General features: G+C 33.8%; 1 protein-coding gene across 10 annotated transcripts in view; it reads left to right on the plus strand.

Moving 5' to 3' along the window:
- The window catches only part of CNBD1 (cyclic nucleotide binding domain containing 1), a 446,985-nt gene that overhangs the window by 40,922 nt on the left and 380,740 nt on the right, over positions 1-25,323 (plus strand). For all 10 annotated transcript variants that reach the window (XR_013336910.1, XM_077771341.1, XM_077771342.1 and 7 more), the window contains one exon: positions 8,458-8,530. Coding sequence is in view for 9 of the 10 variants with exons in the window: in XM_077771338.1 (XP_077627464.1) it covers positions 8,458-8,530 (73 nt within the window). In the remaining variant the exon portion in view is untranslated. The remainder of the gene's footprint in view (positions 1-8,457; positions 8,531-25,323) is intronic.

Below are 25,323 nucleotides of genomic sequence, written 5' to 3' on the forward strand. Positions count from 1 at the left end.
TATAATATCATGCATTATAAAACAAATATTCTGCCAATAAATTAGTTGGGAATAGTTTTAATTATTCTGTAGGTGTTCATTTCTTTATGAGTGAGGTTTAAAATCTTTTCATATATTTGTGGTCATTTGTATTTATAAAAACAGTCTATTTATATGTCCCTTGCCCATTCATTGAGGTTTATTTTTCCTTTTATTTGAATGAAATCTTTGTGTATAAAATAAATCAGCCCTTTGTCAAGTAATTTATAGGTGGTTTTCTCAGCGTGATATTTTTTTCACGGTTATGATTTTTGTGTTATACAAATATTTTAGATTGCTTGGGTAGTTTGTGTCCTCTGTTATTGAGTTTTTTCTTAGAAAGCTATTCTTCATGCCAAAATTTAAAAATAATTCTTCCATGCTTTCTTTTATTACTTATGTAGTTTTATTGTTAATATTAAGCTTGTTTAATATTTGGTGCATCTGGAATTTATTTTCAATAAATTTACTTTAGAATAGTGATGTATGGCTACAACTTAATGTTTTTCCAAATAACCAATCAAGTCTAATGCTATTTGTTGGGTAATCTGTCTTTTCCTACTAATTTGAAATGCCAGTTTTTATTATATGTTGAATTTTTGTATGCATTCTGGATGTATTTCTGGAAACTATTATTTACTTTTTCTACTTATTTCTTGTGTATTTATGCATTTGTGTTAAATCGTTATAATTTTGAAGCATTATAATATACTTCAGTATCTGGTAAGATTAACCTTTACTGATTACTCTTTTTAAAAGACTCATAGCCTTTTCTTCTATGTTTATTTTTCCATATGACCTTCAGAAATATTTGGGCTTTTTCAGCAAATAAACATGTGGGTATTTTATTTAGAAATGTGTTAAAGATTCATTCATGGAGAATTGATGTATTTATGATATTGACTATTCCTACTTACGAATTTTTATCTTTAGGTGTGTCTGAGTGGCTCAGTTGGTAAAGCATCAGGTTCTTGACAAGTCGTGATCTCATTGTTCATGAGATTGATTCCTGCATTGGGCTCCATGCTAACATGGAGCCTTCTTTGGAATCTCTCTCTCCTCTCTTTCTGCCCTTCCCTCTACTCTCACAATAAGCAAACATTAAAAAAAAAAAACTTGTATCTTTATAATACTCAATTCATCCCTACTTCCAATTTTTTCAAGTGTGCTTTTATGCCACTCAATAAAATTTATTTCTAGACATTTTATCTTTTTATTTTCTTTGCTATTTTGAATGATATCTTTTACTCATTGTATTTTCTAAGTATAAAAGTTATCATATGAGAAATCTATTAAATTTTTAAAAATAAAATTTAAAAAACTTGAAATTGCAGTCTTACAGATATTATGTAAGTTTAACATAAAGAAACTTATTTTTCAGAGCTATTTACCACTCCATTTGCCTTAAATATTTTAGTATGCATTCTTTAAAAATAGGGAAATACTATTGTTATGTAATCACAATATATCCATCAAAGTAAAAACATTAATACAGATAAATCACTGTAATCTAATTCTTGGCCCCCTCCCATTTGAATTTAGCTATTGTTCTGATAATGATTTTTATAGTAAAAGTATCCAGTTCAAAATCTTGTGTAGCATTTCATTGTCTTTTCCTCTCTGTTTAGTCTGGGACATTCTCCATTTTTCTTGCCTTTCATTGCTGGGAGAATACAAATCAATTATTTAGTAGAATATGCTTCAGTTTGGTTTCTCTGATCTTCCCTCATGATTAGATTCAAGTAGGATATCTTTGGCAGAAATTCATAGAAGTGATACTGTGTTCTCTTTCCATCTTATCAAGTGGCACATGATTTCACTTTAATCATTGATTAAGGTGGTTATGTGGAGAGCTTCTCTGCAGTAAATTTACTTTTCCATTTTGTAATTAATAAATATTTTTGTGAAGAGATATTTTGAAAGTATGGAAATATCTAATTTTTATAAAATATTAAATAAATGTAAAATTATAATTTCCTAATTTGATCAAAGGCTCTTAGTGAATTATTATCATTATATAGTCTGGTGTCCTGCTTGTTCACAATCCACTGGAAATGCCTTCAAGTTGGTCTAACCATTTTCTTGCTTTATGGCATAATAAGATTTTTCAGACTTATGTTGTACTCTCCCTATCTGAGCCCTAGAATCAGGCATTTGCCCAATGAGCCCTGGTTCATTTTAATGCAGAATTATATTTAGGAGTCAAGATCTGGGTGCTGTATATGTTCATTGATGTTAGGGGGTTATTGCCTCTGCCTCTAAGCCCTCTCAGTGGACAGATCTGAGCAATAAAAATTTATATTTATGTTTATTTGTATATATATATGTGTGTATATATATATATAAAACCATGAGTTTACCCCAATTTATTCCATTTGCAATGCAACACTATAGGCTTCATCCTAATCTCACTTTCTAAACTTGTAACTCCCTTCTCTGAAGCAAGAAACTTTGCACCTATTAACTATACCTTTGATCAGTTTCCTTTATATAGCTAATCTTCCATATTCACTGTCATCTATCCCCACTAAGGATCTTACACTCAGCTCTGGCAGATCCTCTCCCTCTCCCACCTCATATTATTGCTCTCCTCAGTCCCCTTGGCCTCCAATACTCAGCACAGGCCCACCCCCACACATGGATGCCCTCCACATCTTGTTTTTGGCTGTTGTTACATTCTACCTTTAACCTCCCACTTACAGCTGGCATTGATGCCTACCTTCTTATACTATTGCAGTTGTTTTAAGACACAATTGTATAGAGGAAAGAGTAAGCTATTGAATATTTACTGTATTTTCTTTGAATGTTTACTGTCTTAACTGCTTTAGTGACAATGCTAATGGGTTTCCAGTCTATGCAGTTCTGTTTTCTACCTAATTATAACACTTTGCAAACAGTGATTTTGTCTTTTTGTCTCTAATTTTCATCATTTTTGTATTTCTTTTATCAAATTATGTTGTTTGGTACTTCCAGAAGTTTGCAGCACTGATGGATATTTTTACCTTGTTCTTGAATTTATGCAATTGCTTCTAGTTTCAACATTAAACATGATTCTTTCTTTTGATTTGATATATTCATCAAGTTAAGAAAAGAAGCTTTCTAAAAATTAAATTATTTAAGAAAAATACTGAGTTTTATTGAATATTTACTCTGTATCTGTGGAGATTATGATTTTTTAAATGCTGACTTATTGTGGTAAATTATATGGTTATATTTTGTCATTGACATTTCTTTGAATTACTTGGATAAATCTTACTTTGTTGTGTGATAATACTCTGTTAGTATGTTTCTGGGGATCATATACATATGATATTCATTTTTTTAAAATGTTGATTTATTTTGAGAGAGAGAGAGAGAGATTATGTGCACGTGCAATCAGGGGAGCAACACAGAGAGAGAGAGGGAGAGAGAGAATCCCAAGCAGGCTCTGTGCTGTCAGTGTGCAGCCCAATGTGGAACTCAGTCTCACAGATTGTGAGATCATGACTTGAGCCAAAGTCAACAGTCTGAGGCTTAACCAACTGAGCCACCCTACAGCCCCTATAATAATTATTTTTATTTGTAAAAATAACCATTCTCTGGTTTTCTTTTTCATGCTATAGTTGTCACATTTGAGTATCAGTGTTTTGCTTATTTCATCAAAGAAATTTTGAAACTTTTCTTCTTTGTGTTCTGAAACATTTAACTAGAGAAAAGTGTTCTTATGTTATATGTGAGAACATTTTACACCATTATTTCTGTTTTCTTATTCAGGAAAAATTTTTACATATAGTATCTGCTTTCTATATTCATTTATCATTTTCTCTTTTTATTTTCTCTATTCTAATGTTAGCCTTTATGTTCTGTGATTATATTTTCTTATGTATTGCCATTTTTACTATTTCTAATGGAAATTTTGTCATAATTTTATCTTTCTCTTCTTCTTGAATATAGTCTATTTATTTATAATTTCTTTTTATTGTCTTATTTATATTTAATGTCATGTCACTCTTTGTTTTTCTTTCATCAAGGATGTGTGTGTGTGTGTGTGTGTGTGTGTGATTGTGAGGACCACTACTCCTTCTGGTGCTTATTATTTGATTTTTATTTGGTAACTTAATTGTTTTTCATTGTTTATCACACTTTCCCTTAGGGTATATCTGGCCTAGGTACCTAGATTATTGAATGGTGGTTATTTTTTGAAGATTGCTTGCTTGAAAAAAAATAGTGGTAGGGAGTAAGCTGGTATAGCAGACAGATTGAATTTTCTTGTGTGTTAACTTTGAATACTTTCTCATCAACTCTGTTCTGTTCTCTTCCCTAAATTATATATCTCTAAATAGTGCTGTCATAATTCATATTCCAAAGGTTTCTTGGTAGTGATTTGGCATCTATTTTTAATGTGAGTATAGTTGGTATATAAGGTTACATTAGTTTTAGGTGTACAACTTAGTGATTTGGCAAGTGTATACAGTATGTTGTGTTCACCAGAAGTGTAGCTACCATCTGTCCCTTTACATCTCTAGTACAGTATCATTGACTATATTCCTTATGCAGTTGATTTGGCTTCTATTTATTTCTTTTCAGTGACTGAGACAAGCTGCCTTTGTGTTGATTGTTGCTAACATTTGTCATCCAACCACCACAACAACCTGATTCTTAAAAAAAAAAAAAAAAATGAGTATATGTGTAATCCTTGTCCAACCCTACATTTCATATATATCATGGGTTTTATATACAAAAAATTAGTTGAAGGGAAACAAATAAATACATTATTAACCACCAATGTAGGTACGTTTAATTACCTATTATTACACAGATTTAAACTTAAAATGGAGAATTGGATCATTTTTCCAAGTATATAGAAAGAATTCATCATGCTTATAGTGGCTGACGGATCCTTTATTCTTAGCATGCAAAATTTGTTGATAATGTTTTTGTTGCTATTGCTGCTGACCTGCTTCTTTGTGCTCTGAATATTACATTAAGCAAAGTTCTACTTATTATTGAATTAATTAAAGTATATCCTGGAAGTGCTTTTGAAGTCTTAGCTTTCTGTTTTCTAGCTAACCATACTCTGGTATTTCCATTTGGTCATTGTCACATTTTCTCTTTGGCTCTGTTGTCCATATATTTTATGTTGCCCAGTAGCCGCTCTGATAAGCCTAGTCTCCTAGTAAATACTGGTTTTGCATTTACATATTTCTAAGACTTCACTTATTTCATTGCTTCCACTTAGCTTTTTGTAAGGGGTATCTACCTTACAAGGGAAAGTTTATTGGGGAAAAATGGTTTAATTTTATTTTAACACTCACCATTTTAACAAATCTTTATAATCCCCACCCCCAAGAAGCATACATAATTCACTGTACTGCACAAATATGGAAATACATATCTACCCCTTGAGGACATTAACACATATAAATAAATGTTCACCAAAGTATCACTCAGATAAAACACTGGATTTTAGTTTCTCTACTTCAATAATATATAGTGAGCAGTATATCAGTAAAGAAAATTGTTTTTTTTTTAATGTTTTATTTTTATTTCCGAGAGAAGGAGAGAGACAGCACAAGCAGGGGAAGGTCAGAGAGAGATACAGAATCTGAAACAGGCTCCAGGCTCTGAGCTAGCTGTCAGCACAGAGCCCGATATGGGGCTCGAACCCATGAACCGTGAGATCGTGACCTGAGCTGAAGTCGGACGCTTAACCAACTGAGCCACCCAGGCGCCCCAGAAAATTGTTTTTTAATTGCATCATGGATTTCTTAATCTTTGTTTCTAGCTTATAATTTACTTTGTAATCACCCTTTTATATCAGCTTCTAATCTTCTTTCAAGCAAACTGTGGTCAAAATCCCTGATTTTAAACCGATTATAGATTGAAGCCCACTCTACTTCTGTAAGAAGCCCAGTTAAGACATATTCATGAGGGTAAACAAGACTGGAAAGCAAATGTAAACCTAGTACCTTCTGAACTCCTTAGGCTTTATCCTGATATTAAATTTGATCACCAGAAAAGCTCAACTTCTGGTCTTTACAAAGTTACAGTTTCATGTTGAAATCTATTGGCTTTTTCTTTTTAACAAAACTGCTTCAAAGACAAGATCCATTATGTTGTTTAAAACCCTTTATGTAAAGTCCCTTGTGACAAATACCTCTTGGAAATAAGAATCAGTGAAGAAGAAATTTTTTGATGAATTGTAAAGTGTCCTTCTAGGCTGTGAGTGCTTACTATATTGGATATTGTAGTTTTGAGTTTACTTGCTGTACCAAGCATAGTGCAAAGCCTTACCCTCAAGTGCTGTAGCTTTTCTCAGGCCAGTTGATTTCTCCATTTTTCTATTCCTTGCTAGCAATTCTTAGTTTTATAATATCCATCCTGTGATATTTTTTGTAAGCTAAACTGAAGGATGAAAATATTTACTTTTAAAAATTCCCCTTTTAAGCCAGAATTTCTCAAACCTTGACTTTTAAAAAAAAAAATCTCCATGGCAACTACCCCCTTTTCCTGTCCATACCAGTCATGACTATTTCTGATCCTATTTTTAGACTGGGTTGGGAAATTGGACTAAACTAATACTTCATAGAAGTCTCTATCTTTTTTTTTTTTCCCCCATGAGGGGGAGAGAGTGAGAGCAGGGCGAGGAGGGAGGGTTGGCAGAGATGGAGAGAATCTTAAATAGGCTTCATGCCCAGCACAGAGCCGATGCGGGGCTTGATCTCATGACCATCAGATCATGACCCGAGCTGAAATCAGGAGTCAGATACTTAGCCCACTGAGCCACCCAGGCACCCCCATAGAAATCTTTTCTTAATCTATCAATCTAAAAATTACTAAAATTAAGATTTTATATAATATTATATATCAGAAATATGAGTATACTTAAATATATTTTACATAAAATCTAGTTATAACTTGGCTCATTTAAAATAATTATTCCATATGTTGCTAAAATGCAATTAAGTAATTTTTTTGATTCTTAGGACTTAACAGTAATATAGGTAAGAAAATACTAAATCATGGAATTAGTATTTTCAAATTTGTTAAATAGTAATGATTTATGTGGATAGCAACAGTTTTCTACTTAAATTTCTTTTATTTCAATGTCATATTTAGAAACTGCTATATGTTATTGATTAATTTTAGATCACAAAAGTCTTAAAGTGTCAAATTTTGTGATTCAGTAATTTGAAATTAAAATTGATAAATTTGGACATGTCAAGTTCTATTTATTCCTTATAAGAATGTGGTTAATAATTACATATCAAAAAGTTCAGAAATGCATTAAGCTGTTGATTTTCTTAATACCTTTGCACTAAGGGAAGACATAATATGCATGTTGGTATTTATTACTGCTTTCTAACACCATGGGTTCTCCTGGGGAAAGGAGAGGACCTAGGATGTGAGTGCCCATCATTGTAATGATGCCCATTGCACTCAATACTCTATCTTCCTTTTCATCTCCTTTGAAGGATGTCAGTTATTTCTGGTACTGAAGGAGTATCACAGTTAGGTTGCTTCTTGTCTATGACTACTATCCTTCTGCTCTTAAGGGATACTGTGGGATTTGCTTACATATTAACTACAGAAGGAATTACAAACTGAATCCAGATATTGGAAGGTGCTCTGAAGTGGAACTAACCAAAGAAAGATCCCTCCAGAAGACTGAATAAAAACTAGTAGTATTCCAGAGAGAGAGACACAGGGACAGAGACAGAGATAGTGACAGGGACCTCAGGAAAAATCTTCTTTGAATTGTCATGTCATTGTCAGTTCACATTCTAAAGGTACAGGATGAGGATTCTTTTTTTTTTTTTTTAAATATAAAATCAGTAGTTTTATTACTAGATATCAGTAATAAAAATATGATAATAAACATAATCATTTATAGTAACTCAAAAAACATACATAACAAAAGAAGAAATCCAACAAATGTATAAGATTTTTAAGACAGAAATTATAGAATTGATTAAAAGACATTTATAGAAGACTTAACTAATTGAAGAGACATATGATGTGTGAATTAACACAAGATAACATTATAAAGCTGTCGATTCACTCCAGTTGTATTTTGAGGTCTAAATTAATTCCTGTCAAATCCCAATAGAATTTTTTTTTTTTTTTAATAGTTTATTGTCAAATTAGTTTCCACATAACACTCAGTGCTAGGATGAGGATTCTGACGGGCTTACTTCTAGAGGAGAAACATATGACACCTTTAAACTCCAGAAAAATAAACAATGTCAGACCAGATTTGACATCAATGAAAACCATTATATTCTTTCTTTGTTTTAATCACCTTATTCAATTCTGCTTCTATATCAAAGACTGAAAATACTTCATTTCCATGGTTGCTGAATTTTTTTACTATGATGAATATTTGTAATTAAACTCTATTTACAATATTTGTTAATAAGATTATAGAAAATTACCCAAGTTTTTAATTTTTTTTTTCAGGGTTGAAAATGTCTAAGTACATTGATTATGGTCAGTTGAATGAATTGTGCCATAAGAGAGAACTACAATCTAGGTAAGTTATTCATATGTTTCTTTTTCTATCATTCAAATGAAGAAGAACATGTTAGTTTTATGTATAATGTATTGTAATAAACATTGTTGACTTCATAGGTACTTGGTTTACCACATAGACAAAAACATTTGAAAACCTGGAGGTTATTTCTTGAAATCGAAGGGACAGAATATATGTTATATTTTAAGGAAACAATTGGGTATGAAACAAATATAATTCATCCTTACCTGGGCCCTTTTTAGTACTTAGTTGTAAGGGAACAAAGCTTTAAATGGTTGAAAACACAAATCCTGAATGAAATAAGTACTTTAGCAGTGCCCAGGAAATGCCTCATTGAAATATACTGGAGCAAAAGAACTAGGAAATATTTGGGCTCAAAGCTCAGGATTCCTAAGGTATGTGACACTTGATGATATAATTTTTATTTACTTATTTTTTAATTTTTCATGTTTATTTATTTATTTTGAAAGAGAGAGAAAGGCAGGGAGAGATAACATGAGTGGGAGAGAGGCAGAGAGAAGGAGAATCCCAAGCAGGCTCCACACCATCAGTGCAGAACCCAATATAGAAGCTCAAACTCACAAACCTTGAGATCATGATCTGACTGAGTTCAGGATTTGGATGCTCAACTGACTGAGTCCCCCAGGCAACCCTGAAGTTAGAGTTTTTTTAAAAATTTATTGTCTTGCCAATTCCTTTTCCCAAGTTGGATTATTGAAATTATAAAAGTAATTATTTGCTTACATAATAGTCAGTGTCCATCCACTCCCCCACTTTCCTTTACTAAAAGAAGACCTTTTCTCATCTTTAATGGGACTGCTGAGCAAATGCCTCAACAGTACAGATTTTCTCTCTCTACTTTAAAATATCTGTAGGGATGCCTGGGTGGTTCAGTTGGTTAAGCATCTGACTCTTGGTTTTGGCTCTGGTCATGATCTCAAGGTTCTTGAGCTTGAATCCCATCAAGGTTCTCAAGATTGAGCCCTGTGTCAGACACTGCACTGACAGCATTGCGCTTGCTTGGGATTCTTTCTCTCTACCCCTTCCCCAGTAGTGCTCTTGCTGTCTCTCTCTCTCTCAAAATAAATAAACTTAAAAAAGTCTCTGTAAGTCACATCCTGTTAATTAATTTCATTATGATAAGCGCACTCCTTAATTGCCATCACCTATTAGCCCCATGCTCCCACCCACTTCTCCTCTGGTAACCATCAGTTTCTTTTCTGTAGTTAAGAGTTTGTTTCTAAGTTTATCTCTCTCTCTCTCTCTTTTTTCCCCTTTGCCTATTTATTTTGTTTCTTAAATTCCACATATTAGTAAGATCATATGGCATTTTGTCTTTTTCTGACTTATTTTGTTTGGCATTCTACTCCATCTGTGTTGTTGCAAATGACAAGATTTCATTCTTTTTGATGGCTGAATAATATTTCATTGTATATATACCATGTGTTCTTTATCTATTTACCTATCAGTGAACACTTGAGCTGCTTCCATAGTTTGGGTATTGTAAATAATGCTGCAATAAACATAGGGTACATGTATCCCTTCAAATTAGTGTTTTGTAATTTTGGGGTCAATACCTGGTAGTGCAATTCTTGGATTACAAGGTAGTTCTATTTATAACTTTTCGAGGAAAGTCCATACTGTTTTTTGGAGTGGCTGTACCATGTAAGAGGGTTATTTTTTCCCCACACTCTCACCAATACTTGTTGTTTCTGGTGTTTTTTTTTTTTTTATTTTATTGTAGTTTTGATTCCAAATTATTTAGAGACTTTCATTGATCTTCCCATTTCTTCTTTTTAAGAGAAAGAGAGGAGGACATGCTTCTTTTATATTCCTTGGATTTCTCCCAAGAATGATTTTTTTTTTCTCTATGCACTTATACTTCCTCCTCACTCTCAGTTCCTTTCAGGACAGGATGAAGAAATTCCAGAGTCCGGTCACCTGGTTTGAATCCTTTCTCAGCCACTTACTGGCTGTCCAATCTCGGTTTGGTTACTTAATTTCTCTTTACCTCAGTTTTCTCATTTTTAAAATGGAGATAATAATAGTACCGATATTACAGTTATTAAGATGATTATATGAAGTAATATAAGTAAAGTAAGCAAGGCCTGGCACACAGTGAAAGCTATATGAATGTTATGCTTTAAATTATCATTGCTATTAAAAAAGACTCATGCAAGTTTTTAACTGTTGAGTTTATCTTGTATACTGATCCCTTTTCTAACACATAAGAAGCTAAAGCTAGTTAAGACTTTTGGAGCTGAACTTTTTAATTTTCTCCTTTCATTTTCCTTTTTTTACTTTTTATCCCAGACATAAAATAAACAAAAACCAAAGAAACCAAACATGTTTCTAGACCTACCCCTCCCCATCTCCCACCTTGGGTGATCATAGTAAGAGAGGGTGAATCATCTATATGTGGGTCTGTCAAAATATCTATTTTACATAAATATTATCAGCCTTCATCTTTCTGGTTTGATAATCCTTCCTAAGTAGTATTCTCTCATCAGACAATAAGCTGCTGTAAATCCAGTCTGGTTGTCCTGCCTGACTCCCTTCGGTTAAGTCCTACATTTACTGTGCCTTCTCTTAGACACCAAATCCCCAGAATTTTTGGATGTTTTCTTTTGAGGCACTGGTGATACGAGAGGCCTGGGAGAGGGCATGTTTTAGGGCACCTGTATACATGTTTTGGGCTTAGGTTTAGAAAAGGAATATAAGATTACAAATACAAACATAGATATGAAAATGAGTATTTTCTTAGATAAGAAAATAGACTACAACAAATTAATGATGGCTTGTCAATCCAGCTCCTTTTTCCCACTGAGATTTTTTTATGCAGTTTATTGGAAAGACATACATTGGATTCTTTCAAAATTACAAAGCTTTTAATTGTAAAATACAAAATTGGGAAGAGATATAAGAAGAATGTATTCCTTCATATTTATTTAGTCTTTATTTGTTAGATGTTAAAAATGACCAATGAAATATTCTTCCTCTGTAATAGAAAAAGAAAGGCTGAGAATTAAATGACTCAAGGAGTGAAATTTTTGTACATGAAACCTACCAAGGATTTGACTATAGATATGTATCTACATATCTCTATCTCTGTCTCTGTCTCTGTCTCTGTCTCTATCTCTATCTATCTTCCTCTTCCTATATATCTTCCTTATAGTTGTCCTTCCTTTGGCACATGGTAGGAGAATGGAGGGGAGGCTGCTACTCTCTACCACTTCCCATGTGACTCTACCCTGTACTCAATGGCAGTTGTTGAAGCTGTTCCTGTCCTCTGTCTGGACATATGAGAGCTCTTCTTATTTGAAGAAGAAGAGCTTACTGGAAGGCACCCTTGTGCCTGCGTGTCTATAAACTTTGTACAGAAAGCAAGCCCCTCTGTGTGGTGGCTGTTGTCCATATGCATGTGGTCAGTCAGTTGGTGTCTGTCTGATGTTTTTTCTCTGAGAATAAAGATAGTATATTGGTATATTATTCTGGATTTTTTTTTTTATCACGAGTAAAAGAAAATTGAGTAACAAAGAGGGGCGCCTGGGTGGCTTAGTCGGTTAAGCGTCCGACTTTCGCTTAGGTCATGATCTCGCAGTTCGTGGGTTCGAGCCCCGCGTCGGGCTCTGTGCTGACTGCCAGCTCAGAGCCTGGAGCCTGTTTCAGTCTGTGACTCCCTCTCTCTCTGACCCTCCCCTGCTCACGCTGTCTCTCTCTCTCTCTCTCTCTCTCTCCTAGAAATAAATAAAAAAACATTAAAAAAAAATTGAGTGAGGAAGAGGGATGATGTCACTTTTTTCAAATTCTTGGATGTTGGACATTTTATCTCTAGTAGACTATATATGTTCCATAAGGGCAGAAGATTTATTTTATTGCTTCCTACCCCGAGACATTTAGTATAGAGTTCAAGGTTTTGAATTAAATTACACTCTGATGTTCAGTAGAAATAACTATCTTCTTGATGCTGAAAAAAAAAAAAATATATATATATATATAAATACATATTTNTTAAAGCAACTTCTGTTGTTTGACATTCCAATTCTTCCTGGACTATATGCTTTGGAGATTGTTTTCCTGTTGTCAAAGTACTTTGTGATCAGTCAGCTCTTATGTTTAAAGTTCAATTTATCTAGTTATAAACACAGTAAAATGGTTAAAAAGGAAATCTATGTTTTCCTAAGTGTCAGACAAACAAACAAACATGAGGCTACATATTTGCAACTACATTTTCTCATGTGACCAGTTATTCTTGTAATTTCAGGCAAAAACCTTTAAACATGTCTGAATTTGGAAATATAAGACACAAATACAGTTATGATGCATATACATTTGTGCATTTATATAATAATGGTGTTAGACAATTAGCTTTGTGAGTGGGTTATAGAGTTTAATATTTATTAGTGATTAATATTACTAACATATAGCCACTTATTTTCAAATATGAATGTTGCTATACTGACTATATACTTTTTAGACTTACAGAAATTATAACTCATAAATCAGTTTTAGCCCAAAGTTCATTTAAATAATTTTTTTAAATATTTATTTTTGAGAGAAAGAGAGAGACAGAGCACAAGCTAGGGAGGAGAAAAAAAGGAGGGAGACACAGAATCTGAAGCAGGCTCCAGGCTCTGAGCTGTCAGCACACAGCCTGAAGTGAGCCTCAAACCCATGAACTGTGAGATCATGACTTGAGCTGAATTCCGATGCCTGACAGACTGAGCCACCTATGCATACCAGGCCAAAGTTCATTTTTAAGTTGACTATTTAGCATCCGTCATTTCCCCAAAGTCACAATATTATAGAGTCAGAGGATTGTAGAACAGAAAGTTAACTCAGAAATCATCTAGTAGTGGAAACTCCTTAACATACAGATGATTAACTTTGCCTAATTTTCCTAAACTGTATCTTTTAATTTTATGCTTTTATAATAAAAAGAGGAATATTATGTGATTAAAATTATAGTAATCAATAAAAATACAAAAAATGACATTCAATAGTTGGTTCTTTCTCATTGCTTCAGGTTAAGGTAAAGTACATTGAATTAGTAGAGTATTAAAAATTGATAGAGACAATATAAATTATTTTAAGATGGTTCCTGGTCAAGGTTAAGACTTTTAGAGTCTATTGATAATGGTTAGTTCTTCACTGTAACTATTTTCATTTCAAAATACATTATCTTTCTTTTTATTAGTGTTGGCATATTAGACATAACCATAGCATTTGACATAAAAATTAAGATATGAAGAAATAGGTGATTTTCATTTTTAAGGAAATAAAGTGTGGGTGAGAACTTTGAAAATATGGTTTATGATAGATAAAGAAAATTAACCAAGCTGTGATTCCACAAACATTTATTGGGAATGAAATCAATTTTTATTTTGAACAGTTTCTACTGATGTCTACCATTTGCACTGTGAATCCAGTGGTGGTTGAAAAAGTGTGCAGAGACAGACTGAATCTTGCATTTATTTTATAGGCTGTGAACACCTTGAAAGCTTATAATTCAGGGTGTACTTATGAATGTTATGTTACCTAAAGTGCATGTGCTTATATTCAATTGTCTACAGCAAGATTCTCTACTCAAGGCATTACCTCTCCAAGGGTGAGACACATTTATAGGTGTCACAAAGACTAGGAGATGACATTGATAATAGATAGGTAGGGGCTAGGCATTGTAAACAGTACAGTGTGCAGTAAAATCCAACACATTGTTCTATCCAACTAGCCAATATCCCTCTGTGATATTGTATTTTATAATAAATACATATTTGGTCTGGTCTTCTGGTAGTGAGCTCCTAAAATTCTTGAACTTTTCTAAATGGTAGGGTAATAAATGTGTCTGTTGTTATGTAAATGAGGTGGCAGTTGAGGCCAGCAAGGGATTGGTTTTGAAGGAAGACCAATCACGTGTTTAGAAGGTTCAAACTTTCAGTCCCACTCCATGCCCTCCTGGGAGGGGCTGGAGGTTGAATCAATTGCTATGGTCAATGATTTAATCAGTCATGGCTATGTAATGAAGCTTTCATTAAAACCCAGAAGCATGGGGTTTGGGGAGCTTCTGGGTTGGTTAACATGTGGGGGTGCTGTTTGAGTGGTATGCCTGGAGAGGGTATGGAAGCTCTGTACCCCTTACCAAATACCTTGCCCAATGCATTTGTTCCATATGAACGTTCATCTGAATCCTTTACCATAGACTTTTATAATAACCTGATAAACATAAGTACAGTTGACCCTTGAACAACACAGGTTTGAACTGCATGGGACAATTTATGTGGTTTTTCTTCAAGTTTAATTTAAATTCTAGTTAGTTTGTATGTAGTGTAATATGAGTTTCAGATGTAGAATTTAGTGATTCATCACTTCCATACAACACCCAGTGCTCATCACAAGTACCCTCCTTAATACCCATCACTATTTAACCCATCCCTGAACCACCTCCCCTCCAGTAACCCTTGGTTTGTTCTCTGTAGTTAAAAGTCTGTTTCCTGGTTTGCCTCTCTCTATTTTTTCCCCTTATGTTCATCTGTTTTGTTTCTTAAACTCATCTGAGTGAAATCATACAGCTTTTGTCTTTCTCTTACTGACTTATTTCACTTAGCATTAATTCTCTAGCTCCATCCATATTGTTGCAAATGGCAAAATGTTGCAAATGGCAATGGCCCAGGAATAAGTCACACTTGATTATGATGAATGATTCTTTAATGGATAGTTGGATTCAATTTGCTAATATTTTATTGAGGATTTTTGCATCCATATTCATCAGGGTTATTGATTTGTACTTCCTTTATTTACTGGAGTCTTTGTTTGGTTTTGGAACCAAGGCAATCTTGGCCCCATAGAATGTTTGGAAGTTTTTGTTGCATTTCTGTTTTTTTGGGGTTTTTTTTGGAACAGTTTGAGAATAGGTATTAACTCATTAAATGTTTGATAGAATTCCCCTGGGAAGCCATCTAGCCCTGGACTTTTATTTGTTGGGAATTTTTTTTTTTAAATTGTGATTTAATTTCTTTACTGGTTATTGACCTATTCAAGTTTTATATTTCTTCTTGCTTCAATTTTGGTAGTTTATATGTTTCTAAAAATTTATCCATTTCTTCCAGTTTATCCAACTTGTTCTACCTGTGTTCTTCTACGAAAATTTTCACAATATTTTCTTATAACTGTGTGTATTTCTGTGGTGTTGGTTGTTATTTCTTCTCTCTTATTTGTGATTTTACTTATTTTGGGTCCTTTTTGGGTAGTGGTTTATCAATTTTATTAAATTTTTCAAAGAACCAGCATCTGGTTTCCTTAATCTGTTCTGTTTTTGTTTTTGTTTAGTTCCAGTAACATTGATTTCTGCTCTAATCTTTATTATTTCATTTCTGCTGACTTTAGGTTTCATTTCTTGTTCTTTTTCTAGCTCCTTTAGGTGTATGGTTAGGTGGTTTATTTGAGATTTTCCTTGCTTCTTGAGGTGGACCTGTCTTGCTGTATACTTCCCTCTTATGACTGCTTTTGTTGCATCACAGAAGTTTTAGACTCTTGTGTTTTTATTTTCAGTTGTTCCAAGTATTTTTAAATTTCTTCTTTAATTTCCTGGGTGACCCATTCATTCTTTAGTAACATGTTGTTTAATGTCCATATATTCGTGATCTTTCCAAATTTTTTCTTGTGGTTGACTTCAAGTTTCATAGTGTTGTAGTCTGAAAAGATGCATGCTATGATCTCAATCTTTTTGTACTTGTTGAGCGCTGATAGGTGACCTAGTATGGGATATATTCTGGAGAATGTCCCCTGTGCTACTTTAGGATTAAATGCTGTGAATATATCTGTTAAGTCCATCTAGGTCAGTGTTTCCTTGTTGATTTTCTGCTTAGATGATCTGTCCATTGCTGTAAGTGGGGTGTTAAAGTTCCCAATGACTATTGCATTATTATCATCAACTAATTCCTTTATGCTTGTCATAGATTGTTTTATATATGTGGGTTCTTTAATGTTGGGGGACAAAGATATTTACAATTGTTAGATCTTGTTTGATAGTACTCTTGATGATGATGATGATGATGATGATTTATGATTATTATGACCCTTCTTCATCTTTTGTTACAGTCTTTGGTTTAAAATTTAGTTAGTCTGACAAATGTATTACTCTGGCTTCGTTTTGATGTCTGTTTGCATGATAAATCTTTCTTCATCCCCTCTTTGAATCTAAAAATGTCTTTAGGTCTAAAATTAGTCCCTTGTAGCATATACATGGGGCTTTTTTGTTTGTTTGCTTGTTTTGTTTTTATCCTATGTCTTTTTTTGGAGCATTTAGTCCATTTACATTGAGTAATTATTGGATAGAGATGTATTTAGTGACATTTTATTACTTGTTTTGTCATTGTATGTGGAGATTTTCTCTGTTCTTTTCTAGTCTTTGTCACTTTTGGTCTTTCCTTTCCACTCAGAGTCTCCTCTAATATTTCTTACAAGACTGGTTTAGTGATCATGATCTTCTTTGGTTTTTGTTTGTTTGGGAATCTTTTTATCTCTCATATTCTGAGTGATAGCCTTGATGGATAGAGTATTCTTTGCTGTATATTTTTCCCATTCAGCACAATGAATATATCATGCCTTTTCCTTCTTACTTACCAAGTTTCTGTGAAGAGATATGCAGCTAGCCTTATGGGTCTTCCCTTGTAAGTTAGGGACTTATTTTGGGTGCCTTTTCTCCAGCAGGCCAGCGTCCTCAGGTCTCTCTCCCAGTCAAGCCCACCGACCTCTAAAACTCCATTCTTTGAGCCTTGCTAGTTGGAAAAATCATGAAAATCAGCCCTTCTCATTTTCCTAGCTAATGGTTTTGGGGAAGTGTTCTTTTGCATATCCCTGTGCTCTCTGTCTCTTACCTTTCTCCATGACCAGGACTCCCTCCTCTCCTCAGTACCATGATCCATTTCTTCCCCAAACCATGTATTGGCACTTCCTACCTTCATCAGTATGGCCTCTTCTCTCCTTCTAGTTATGCAATTTGTTCTGTCAGTCCTCAGGTCAATTTCTTGGGTATTCAGAATTATTAGATAGTTTTCTAGCTGTTTTCAAGTGAGGAGGCAAGCCTAGGGTCCTCCTACTATGCTGTCATCTTAGCTCCTTCTACTTATGTGCATTTCTTCTGATAAATACAGTACAGTATTGTAAATGTATGTTCCTTATTATTTTGTTAACACTTTCTTTTCTCTAGCTTATTTTATTGTAAAAATACAGTTTTTAATACATATACCATACCAAAAATGTATTGATTGACAGTTTTGCTATCAGCAAGGCTTCTGGTAAACAGTGGCTATTAGTAGTTAAGTTTTAGGAGAGTCAAAAGTTCTATTTGGATTTTCAACTGCTTGGGGGAATTTGGATGGTGGGGGGTGGGGTTAGTGCCCCTAACCCTGTTGTAAGCTTCTAGAGCAAATTAGCCAAACCTGAACCTAAAGAGAGTCATGGAAACATCCCATTTTAGCCAAATTGGACAGAGTTGTAGGTAACCTGGGGATCTACTACACATGGTTGGCATCTGAAGTGAGATGGGATCAGTCTTGTGGGACTGAACCCTTAACCTTTGGGATATGAGATCTCCAGGTACTGTTAGAACGGAGTTGAATTCTTAGTCTGCTGGTGTCCCCAAAGTTGCTTGGTATTGTGCGGGAAACCACCTTCCACCTCACACGCAAATTGGAGTTGGGTCCAGAAACTCACAAATACATTGGAGTTGGGTCAAGGAACCATTTCCCCAAAGTCTTCCATTTCTTATCCACTTAAGGAATTCTGGTCTAGAGAATGTTTTCTTAGATAAACTTTCTCAAGTTAGAGAAGTTGCTATAATCTCTAAAATGTCATTAACCCTCAAATTTCCCTACATCTTGATTTTTGCTAACTTTCTTTTAACATTTATTTATTTTGAGAGGCAGAGAGAGACAGAACATGAGTGGGGTAGGGGCAGAGAGAGAGGGAGACACAGAATGCAAAGCAAACTCCCGGCTCCCAGCTTCCAGAGCAGAGCCCAGTGCAGGGCACAAACTGACAAACCATGAGATCATGACCTGAGTTGAAGTCAGAAGCTTACATGACTGAGCCACCGAGGTGTCCCTTCATCTTGATTTAAGAAACAAATTCATATTCTTATGAAAACCTGCTTCTCATCTCCATTCCTTATCAATATTATCACAAGTAGACTCTAAACTACCAGAACAAAACAACCTTATGAGTGTGGTTCACCTCTGCATTTTCATTGCCTATTTTGTTTCATAGTACACAGTTGGCATTCAAATCATATTTGCTGAATGTCTGTCATTTACCCAGCAATCAAAGCATGCAAATTGTGCATGCATGTTTTATTCACTTGTTTCTTCATTTCTCCATATGTTATACTTTGATTCTACTGTTCCTTTTTATTACTAATACTTGTTTCTTTACCTTTGTATTATTATATATATTATCACGCACTTATTACCTGTCTCTAGGTCTACCATATTTACAATTGGAGTTCCATTCTCAAGTCTTTTCTTATCTTAATTCCTCATTGTGTATTAAAACAAAGTAAGTCTTTTTATTGTATTCATATATTTTAATAGATCTTATTTTTTAAGTTTTATGTTTACAGAAAAATTGAACAGAAAGTAGAGTTTCCAAATGCCCTTTACTTCTCTCTCCTAGTTTCCCATATTATTAACATCTTGCTTAAGTTTGGTATATTTCTTACAATTAGTTAGTCAATATTGGCACAGTATGGACTAAAGTCCATAATTATAATAAAGTTTGTTGTACATGCTGGGGTCTTTGACGAATTATAAGGACATGTAATCATCATTACAGTATCATACAGAGTAGTTTTTGCTCTAAACATCCCTTGTGTTCACCTGTCCTTTCCTCCTTCCCTAATCCATAGTAACCACTGATCTTTTAATTATTTCCATAGTTTTACCCTTTTCAGAATGTCATGGACTTGGAAAAATATAGTTTGTAGCCTTTTCAAATTGATTTATTTCTCTTAACAATGATGCATTTAAGGTTCCTTGTTTTTTCATGACATGATAGTTCATTTTCTTTTGGCATTGAATAATATTTATTGTATGGATGTGCTGCGGTTTGTTTATCCATTCAATTGAAGAATATTTTGGTTGCTTTCAAGTTTTAGCAATTCTGAATAAAGTGCTATAAATGTTCATGTAGGTTTTTTTGTGTGAATGTTAAGTTCTCAACTCACCTGGGTAAATACCAAAGAATGTGGTTGCTGTATTGTATGATAAGAGTATGTTTAGTTTTGTAAGAAATCACCAAACTGTCTTCCAAAGTGCCTAAACCACTGTATTTCCATAGCAGTGAATGAGGGTTGCTATTGCTCCACAACCTTGGCAGGTATTTGTGTTGTCAGTGAATTTTTAGTCATTCCAGTAAGCATGTCCCTAGTGACATATGATATGAGGAATCTTTTTATATGCTAATTTTCTTCTTTGTGAGGTATCTGTTCATGACTTTTACCTATTTTTATTAGGGTTCTTTGTTTTCTCATTGTTGATTTTTAAGGTTTATTTTTATATTTTGGATACCGATCCTTTATCAAATAGGTGTTTTGCAATATGTTCTCCCAGTGTGTGCATTGTCTTTTCATTTACATGATAGTGTCTTTGCAAGCAGAAGTTTTGAATGCTAATAAAGTTTAAGTTATTAATTTTTCTTTTCATGAATATTTTTGATGTTTAACCTGAGAAGTTATTGCCAAACCCAAAGTCAACTAGATTATTTTTCTATGTTATTTTCTACAAGTTTTATACTTACACATTTTGCATTTAGATCTGTGATCCATTTTAGGTTAATTTTGTGAAGAGTATAAAGTCTATGTCCCCATGCATTTTTTTTTTTTCCAGGTAGATGTCCAGTTATAGCATAATTTTTTGAAAAAAAAAATCCTTGGGGCACCTGGGTGGCTCAGTCAGTTAAGCATCTAACTCTTGGTTTTGGCTCAAGTCATGATCTCACAGTTCATGAGATCAAGCCCCATGTCGGGCTCTGTGCTGAACATGTAGCCTGCTTGAGATTCTCTCTCTCTCTCTCTCTCTCTCTGTCTGTCTGTCTCTCTCCCCCCATCCCCTGCTTGCATGCATGCACTCTCTCTCTTAAAATAAATTAATAAACAAAAAAAAAAAGAAAAAATTATCCTATCTGTATTGAACTGCCTTTGCTTCTTTGTCAAAGAACATTTGATTGTATACACGTGGGTCTATTTCTGGATTGCTATTCTATTTCATTGATCTTTTTGTCTACCCTTTTTGCCGTTACTTCTCTGAAGTGTTTGGGAATTTCTGCAGATATATCTTCAAATTTAATTTCTTATTCAACTTTCTGTAATTTGATCTTTAACCTATTCATTGAGTTCTTCATTTTAATAATTAAAATTTTCATTTTAAGAAGTTCTAACAACTTCTTTTTTCAAATTTGCCTGGTTATTCCTGATAGCCTTTTGTTATTGATCATCATTCCTATTCTACCTTTATTTCTATAAATATTTTATGTTATTCTATATTCTATATCTAATATACCAGGATTATAGTCTTTAAAAATATGAATCTAATGCTCCATTCATGGTAACTTGTCTTTGCAGATAATCTTTCTGTGAAAAATTTGCTTATTCTTGACATGTAATAACATGAGACCTAAATTATGGATAATTTCCCCCAGGGAGAATTTATAACTGTTTCCTCTTAGAACCAAAGTATACCAAGAAGCTGGGATTACTTCATTCTCCTTCAGGAATCTTTCTCCAAAGCAAGTTTCTCAGGCTGAGCCTTTTTTCCTGAGTCAAGGTATATCTTCCTCCCAGCAATGCTTTTATCAGTGCCCCCCTCACAACCGTATCCTCCCTGTCTTCTCTGTGCTCACATCTCAGGTACCTACTCAACTCACTTTAATTTACTTTTTCGTTTAAATTTTGCAATGTGATGTGTTTTGGAGATCTCAGTTATTTACTTCTTGTGAGACCAACAATGCAACGGAAAATTCTTGTGCATTATATGCGCAACAACAGAGTTCTTCAGAGAATCAAGACTGCCATGATGTAGTAACTATGTAGATTTTTCTAAGATGTGATGTTCTACACTATAAGATGAATGCCAGATATTTTCTCTTTAATAATTCTGTTCCAATGATGAAAAAGACTCAGACTCATTGGCTAGATCGTTTTCAATAAAGAAGTCTCTTTTATGGCTAGACTATTCTAGTCTTAACATTTAACATGAGAGCTTCATATGTTGAAGGATTAATGTTGATTCAAATTCTTGTCCGTTTTTCATTGAAAATGGGATTTATATATCTATATTTTTAATAAAGTAACAACTGTGTTACTCTATGCTATATATTCTGTACCTGGATTTATATTAGTGTTTATTATTTTCACATGGCTAATATATTATAAAAAGTGGGCCAGAGTTTTCATTTATTTCTTCTAACTACTACAACAATCCTTAAGGTTGGTAGTTCTTTTCTAGAAATAAATAAATGAGAAGATGAAATAGTTTGTAAAAGATAAACCACAACTTCAGTTTATATGCAAATCAGATATTTGTTCTAAAAATAGGGTAAGTAAAATTTTATGACAGATCAATATCCCTGTAAAAGGTTTAGATTCAGTCTTCAAGTGATATCTTTGCAGTTGGCTTTGTCAAAAAATATCTTTTACTTTTTCTCTAGGAACTTTATGAAAATGAAAAGTTAGGGATTAATCTTTATAACTAATACATCTGCTAATTAATTATAGTGCTATGTGGAACTCCTTTGAAAAACTAATCAAATAATTTTTAAGCCATGAAGTTACTGGTAATGAGCTTTATCCATAGATAAGAAAGATAATTAAATGGATTCATATCTAGAGACTAACATCTCCAAAAAAACACATTAAAAATAAGTAGAAAGAAAACTGAACTAAATGACATTTTAGAGTGGCATTATCCAAAGACTGCTGATTGATCTTTTCACTTAGTAGCTAGGCCATGTTAAATACATTGACCTTATCACATAGCATTTTTCTTCTTTCTTTAATATCATAATAAAATAATAAAAGCCATTATATACAATGTAATATATAATAAAATAAATATGTAAATCCATCACATATAATGCATAATAGTATATCTATGTATGTTATATATAGATATATAAAATGAGCTTAATTTTTATCAAATTGTACCTCCACTATCTTCTAGATGCAAGAATAACATTCACATATTTTCAATTTTCATCACATAAATAAATCGATGCTACAACATTTATAAGACAAATTCAGCAGGAAAAAATCTATAAGAGGTTGAATAGATTCAACTTTTATGACTTGTTTTAACGAATTTAAAATAAAAAATGTAAATTGCCTTTGGTAAGCCAGATAAACATAATTAATCAATAAGTATTTTATTAGAAGTGTATTATGTTTCCAGACTTATAAGAAAAACTGACTGGGATACAGAAGATATAACTAGTTAAGGAAATCTTGCTGTTATAGATAAACCGTAAATCTCAGCAGTATAACACAATAGAAATTTCTTTCTTTCTCACATCAAGCTCTCTGTAGGGTTATTTTTGATTGGTAGACTTTTCTGATTTAGGAACTCAGGCCTTTTTCAAATGTTTGTTCTTTCATCTTTGTGTGTGATTTTCAAGTTTACCCTGCTAATTAAGCTGAAAGGTAAAAAGACATGGAGAATCTTTTGTAGAAGGGTTTTTTGGTGAGGCTGGGGGCAGATTTTGATGGTTCTGGTCTGGAAATGGTGCACATCACTCCCACCCTCTCCTCCATGTTCCTTTGGCTAGAACTCAGCCATGTGGCTATATCTAAGTGCAAGAGAACTTGGGAAATGCAGTTTAGCTCTGTACCCAGGAAGAAAAATACATGGGATGTTGTAGCATAGGGAAGTTTTTGAGATAGATACAAAATCATTGAGCATTAAACATTGAATTATTATTTTTTAGACATGTATCTATCATTCAGTACATAAACAAGTAAAGTATATAAAGCTTAAATGACTTTAATACTTTTAATACTTTAATACTTATAGGTCTATATAAAGTAGAAAAATTAGTACACAAATTCAGGTCGTTTTGATCCCAAGACTAAGGTTCTTTTATTTCTCTAGTAGAGGAGGGAAAAAGTAACTATTTGTCATATAGTTAGGGAAGCCTGCCAAGGCCATTAACTGGTGCCCCCATCCCCTGGCTTGGGATAGTGTAATTGGTGTAAAGCCCTAAGATTATTTTGATTGGTTCACACAGTAATTTAAAACTTTTTAAAGAGTATGTTACGTCTTATCTGCTTAGGCTAACATAGTACTGTAGGTTGTTTTAAACAACAGAAATTTCTTTCTCACAGTTCTGAAAGATGGGAAGTACAAGATCAAGGTGCCAGTTGATTCATTTCTGATGAGAACTCTCTTCCAGGCTTGCAGATAGATGCCTTCTTGTTGTGTCCTCTCATGGCCTTTACTTGGTGTGTGCATGTGGAGAGTGTCCCTCTTAGAAGACCACCAGTCCTAACAGATTAGGTCCCTGCTTTCACGATCTCATGCAACTTTAATTACTTACTAATAGCTTTATCTCCAGTTATAATCAAATTGGGGGATAGAGCTTCAACATATGAATTTGGGAGGGAGGAACACAATTCAATCTACAGCAGTTACTAATATTTAAGAATAAAAATTTCACATTAGAGGGGCGCCTGGGTGGCTTAGTCGGTTAAGCGTCCGACTTTCGCTTAGGTCATGATCTCGCGGTTCGTGGGTTCGAGCCCCGCATCGGGCTCTGTGCTGACTGCCAGCTCAGAGCCTGGAGCCTGTTTCAGTCTGTGACTCCCTCTCTCTCTGACCCTCCCCTGCTCGCGCTGTCTCTCTCTCTCTCTCCTAGAAATAAATAAAACATTAAAAAAAAAAATTAAAAAAAAAATTTCACATTAGAGATTTATGGCTTCTGTAAAAAATTTAAAAAAAATGAAAACCTGCAGGATCTTTCCCAGTTCAGCATACAGCCCATCTTTTAATATGTGCTTGGCTATTGTAAGCATCCTAAAGGTGCTCTGGAGTTCTGGTGTGTAAATCTATAGGTTTTGTCTGTATTTCCCCTTCATCTGTTTGAGGAAATTGGGGTTTCTCTGTAGGTGAGTTTCCTTGCAGATGAGCTTCAATAAAGTAGAGAATTTTGTCCATAGTGCTAACTCATATCTTGAGAAATTATATGAACAGTTTTCAGGTGTCAAATAGTTATTTGGGTCCATGGTCTACTTTCTGACTCTGCCATAATTCTTAATCTTTCTGTATCCCTGGCTTTCTAACTATACATATACCATTTCTCCTAATCTACTTTTCTTATCCATATTTAGAGGCATTTATTTGCCTTTGTATTTGCATACACATAGTTTTAGACAATAATGCATACCTACTGAACACACAGAACTATATGTTTTTATTTCAAAAGAGACTCAGGATAGGCATATACTGCCAGATTGCATTTTGTGATTTAGAATATACATCATAGCATCATAGGGCACTTAGCTCCTCATTTTGAAAATTATATCATGCCTAGTTCTAGAATTTGTCTTTTCCATTTCAACCTTCCACATTTTCACTTCATGAAGATACTGGTTTGGAGATAGATCATAAATACTGGTCCATGTACATCAGCTACCAAATCTTGAAAGTTCTCAAGGATTAGACGAAGCAGACAGGTCAGTCATAGACATAGAAAATGACAAGAGTGAGGGTCTTAGCATTTTGATGTAAGCTTCTTAGCCACTCCAAAAA

Source organism: Crocuta crocuta, unplaced genomic scaffold (assembly GCF_008692635.1).
Source record: "Crocuta crocuta isolate KB4526 unplaced genomic scaffold, BGI_CrCroc_1.0 scaffold235, whole genome shotgun sequence".
In the NCBI taxonomy this organism is placed as follows: Eukaryota; Metazoa; Chordata; class Mammalia; order Carnivora; family Hyaenidae; genus Crocuta; species Crocuta crocuta.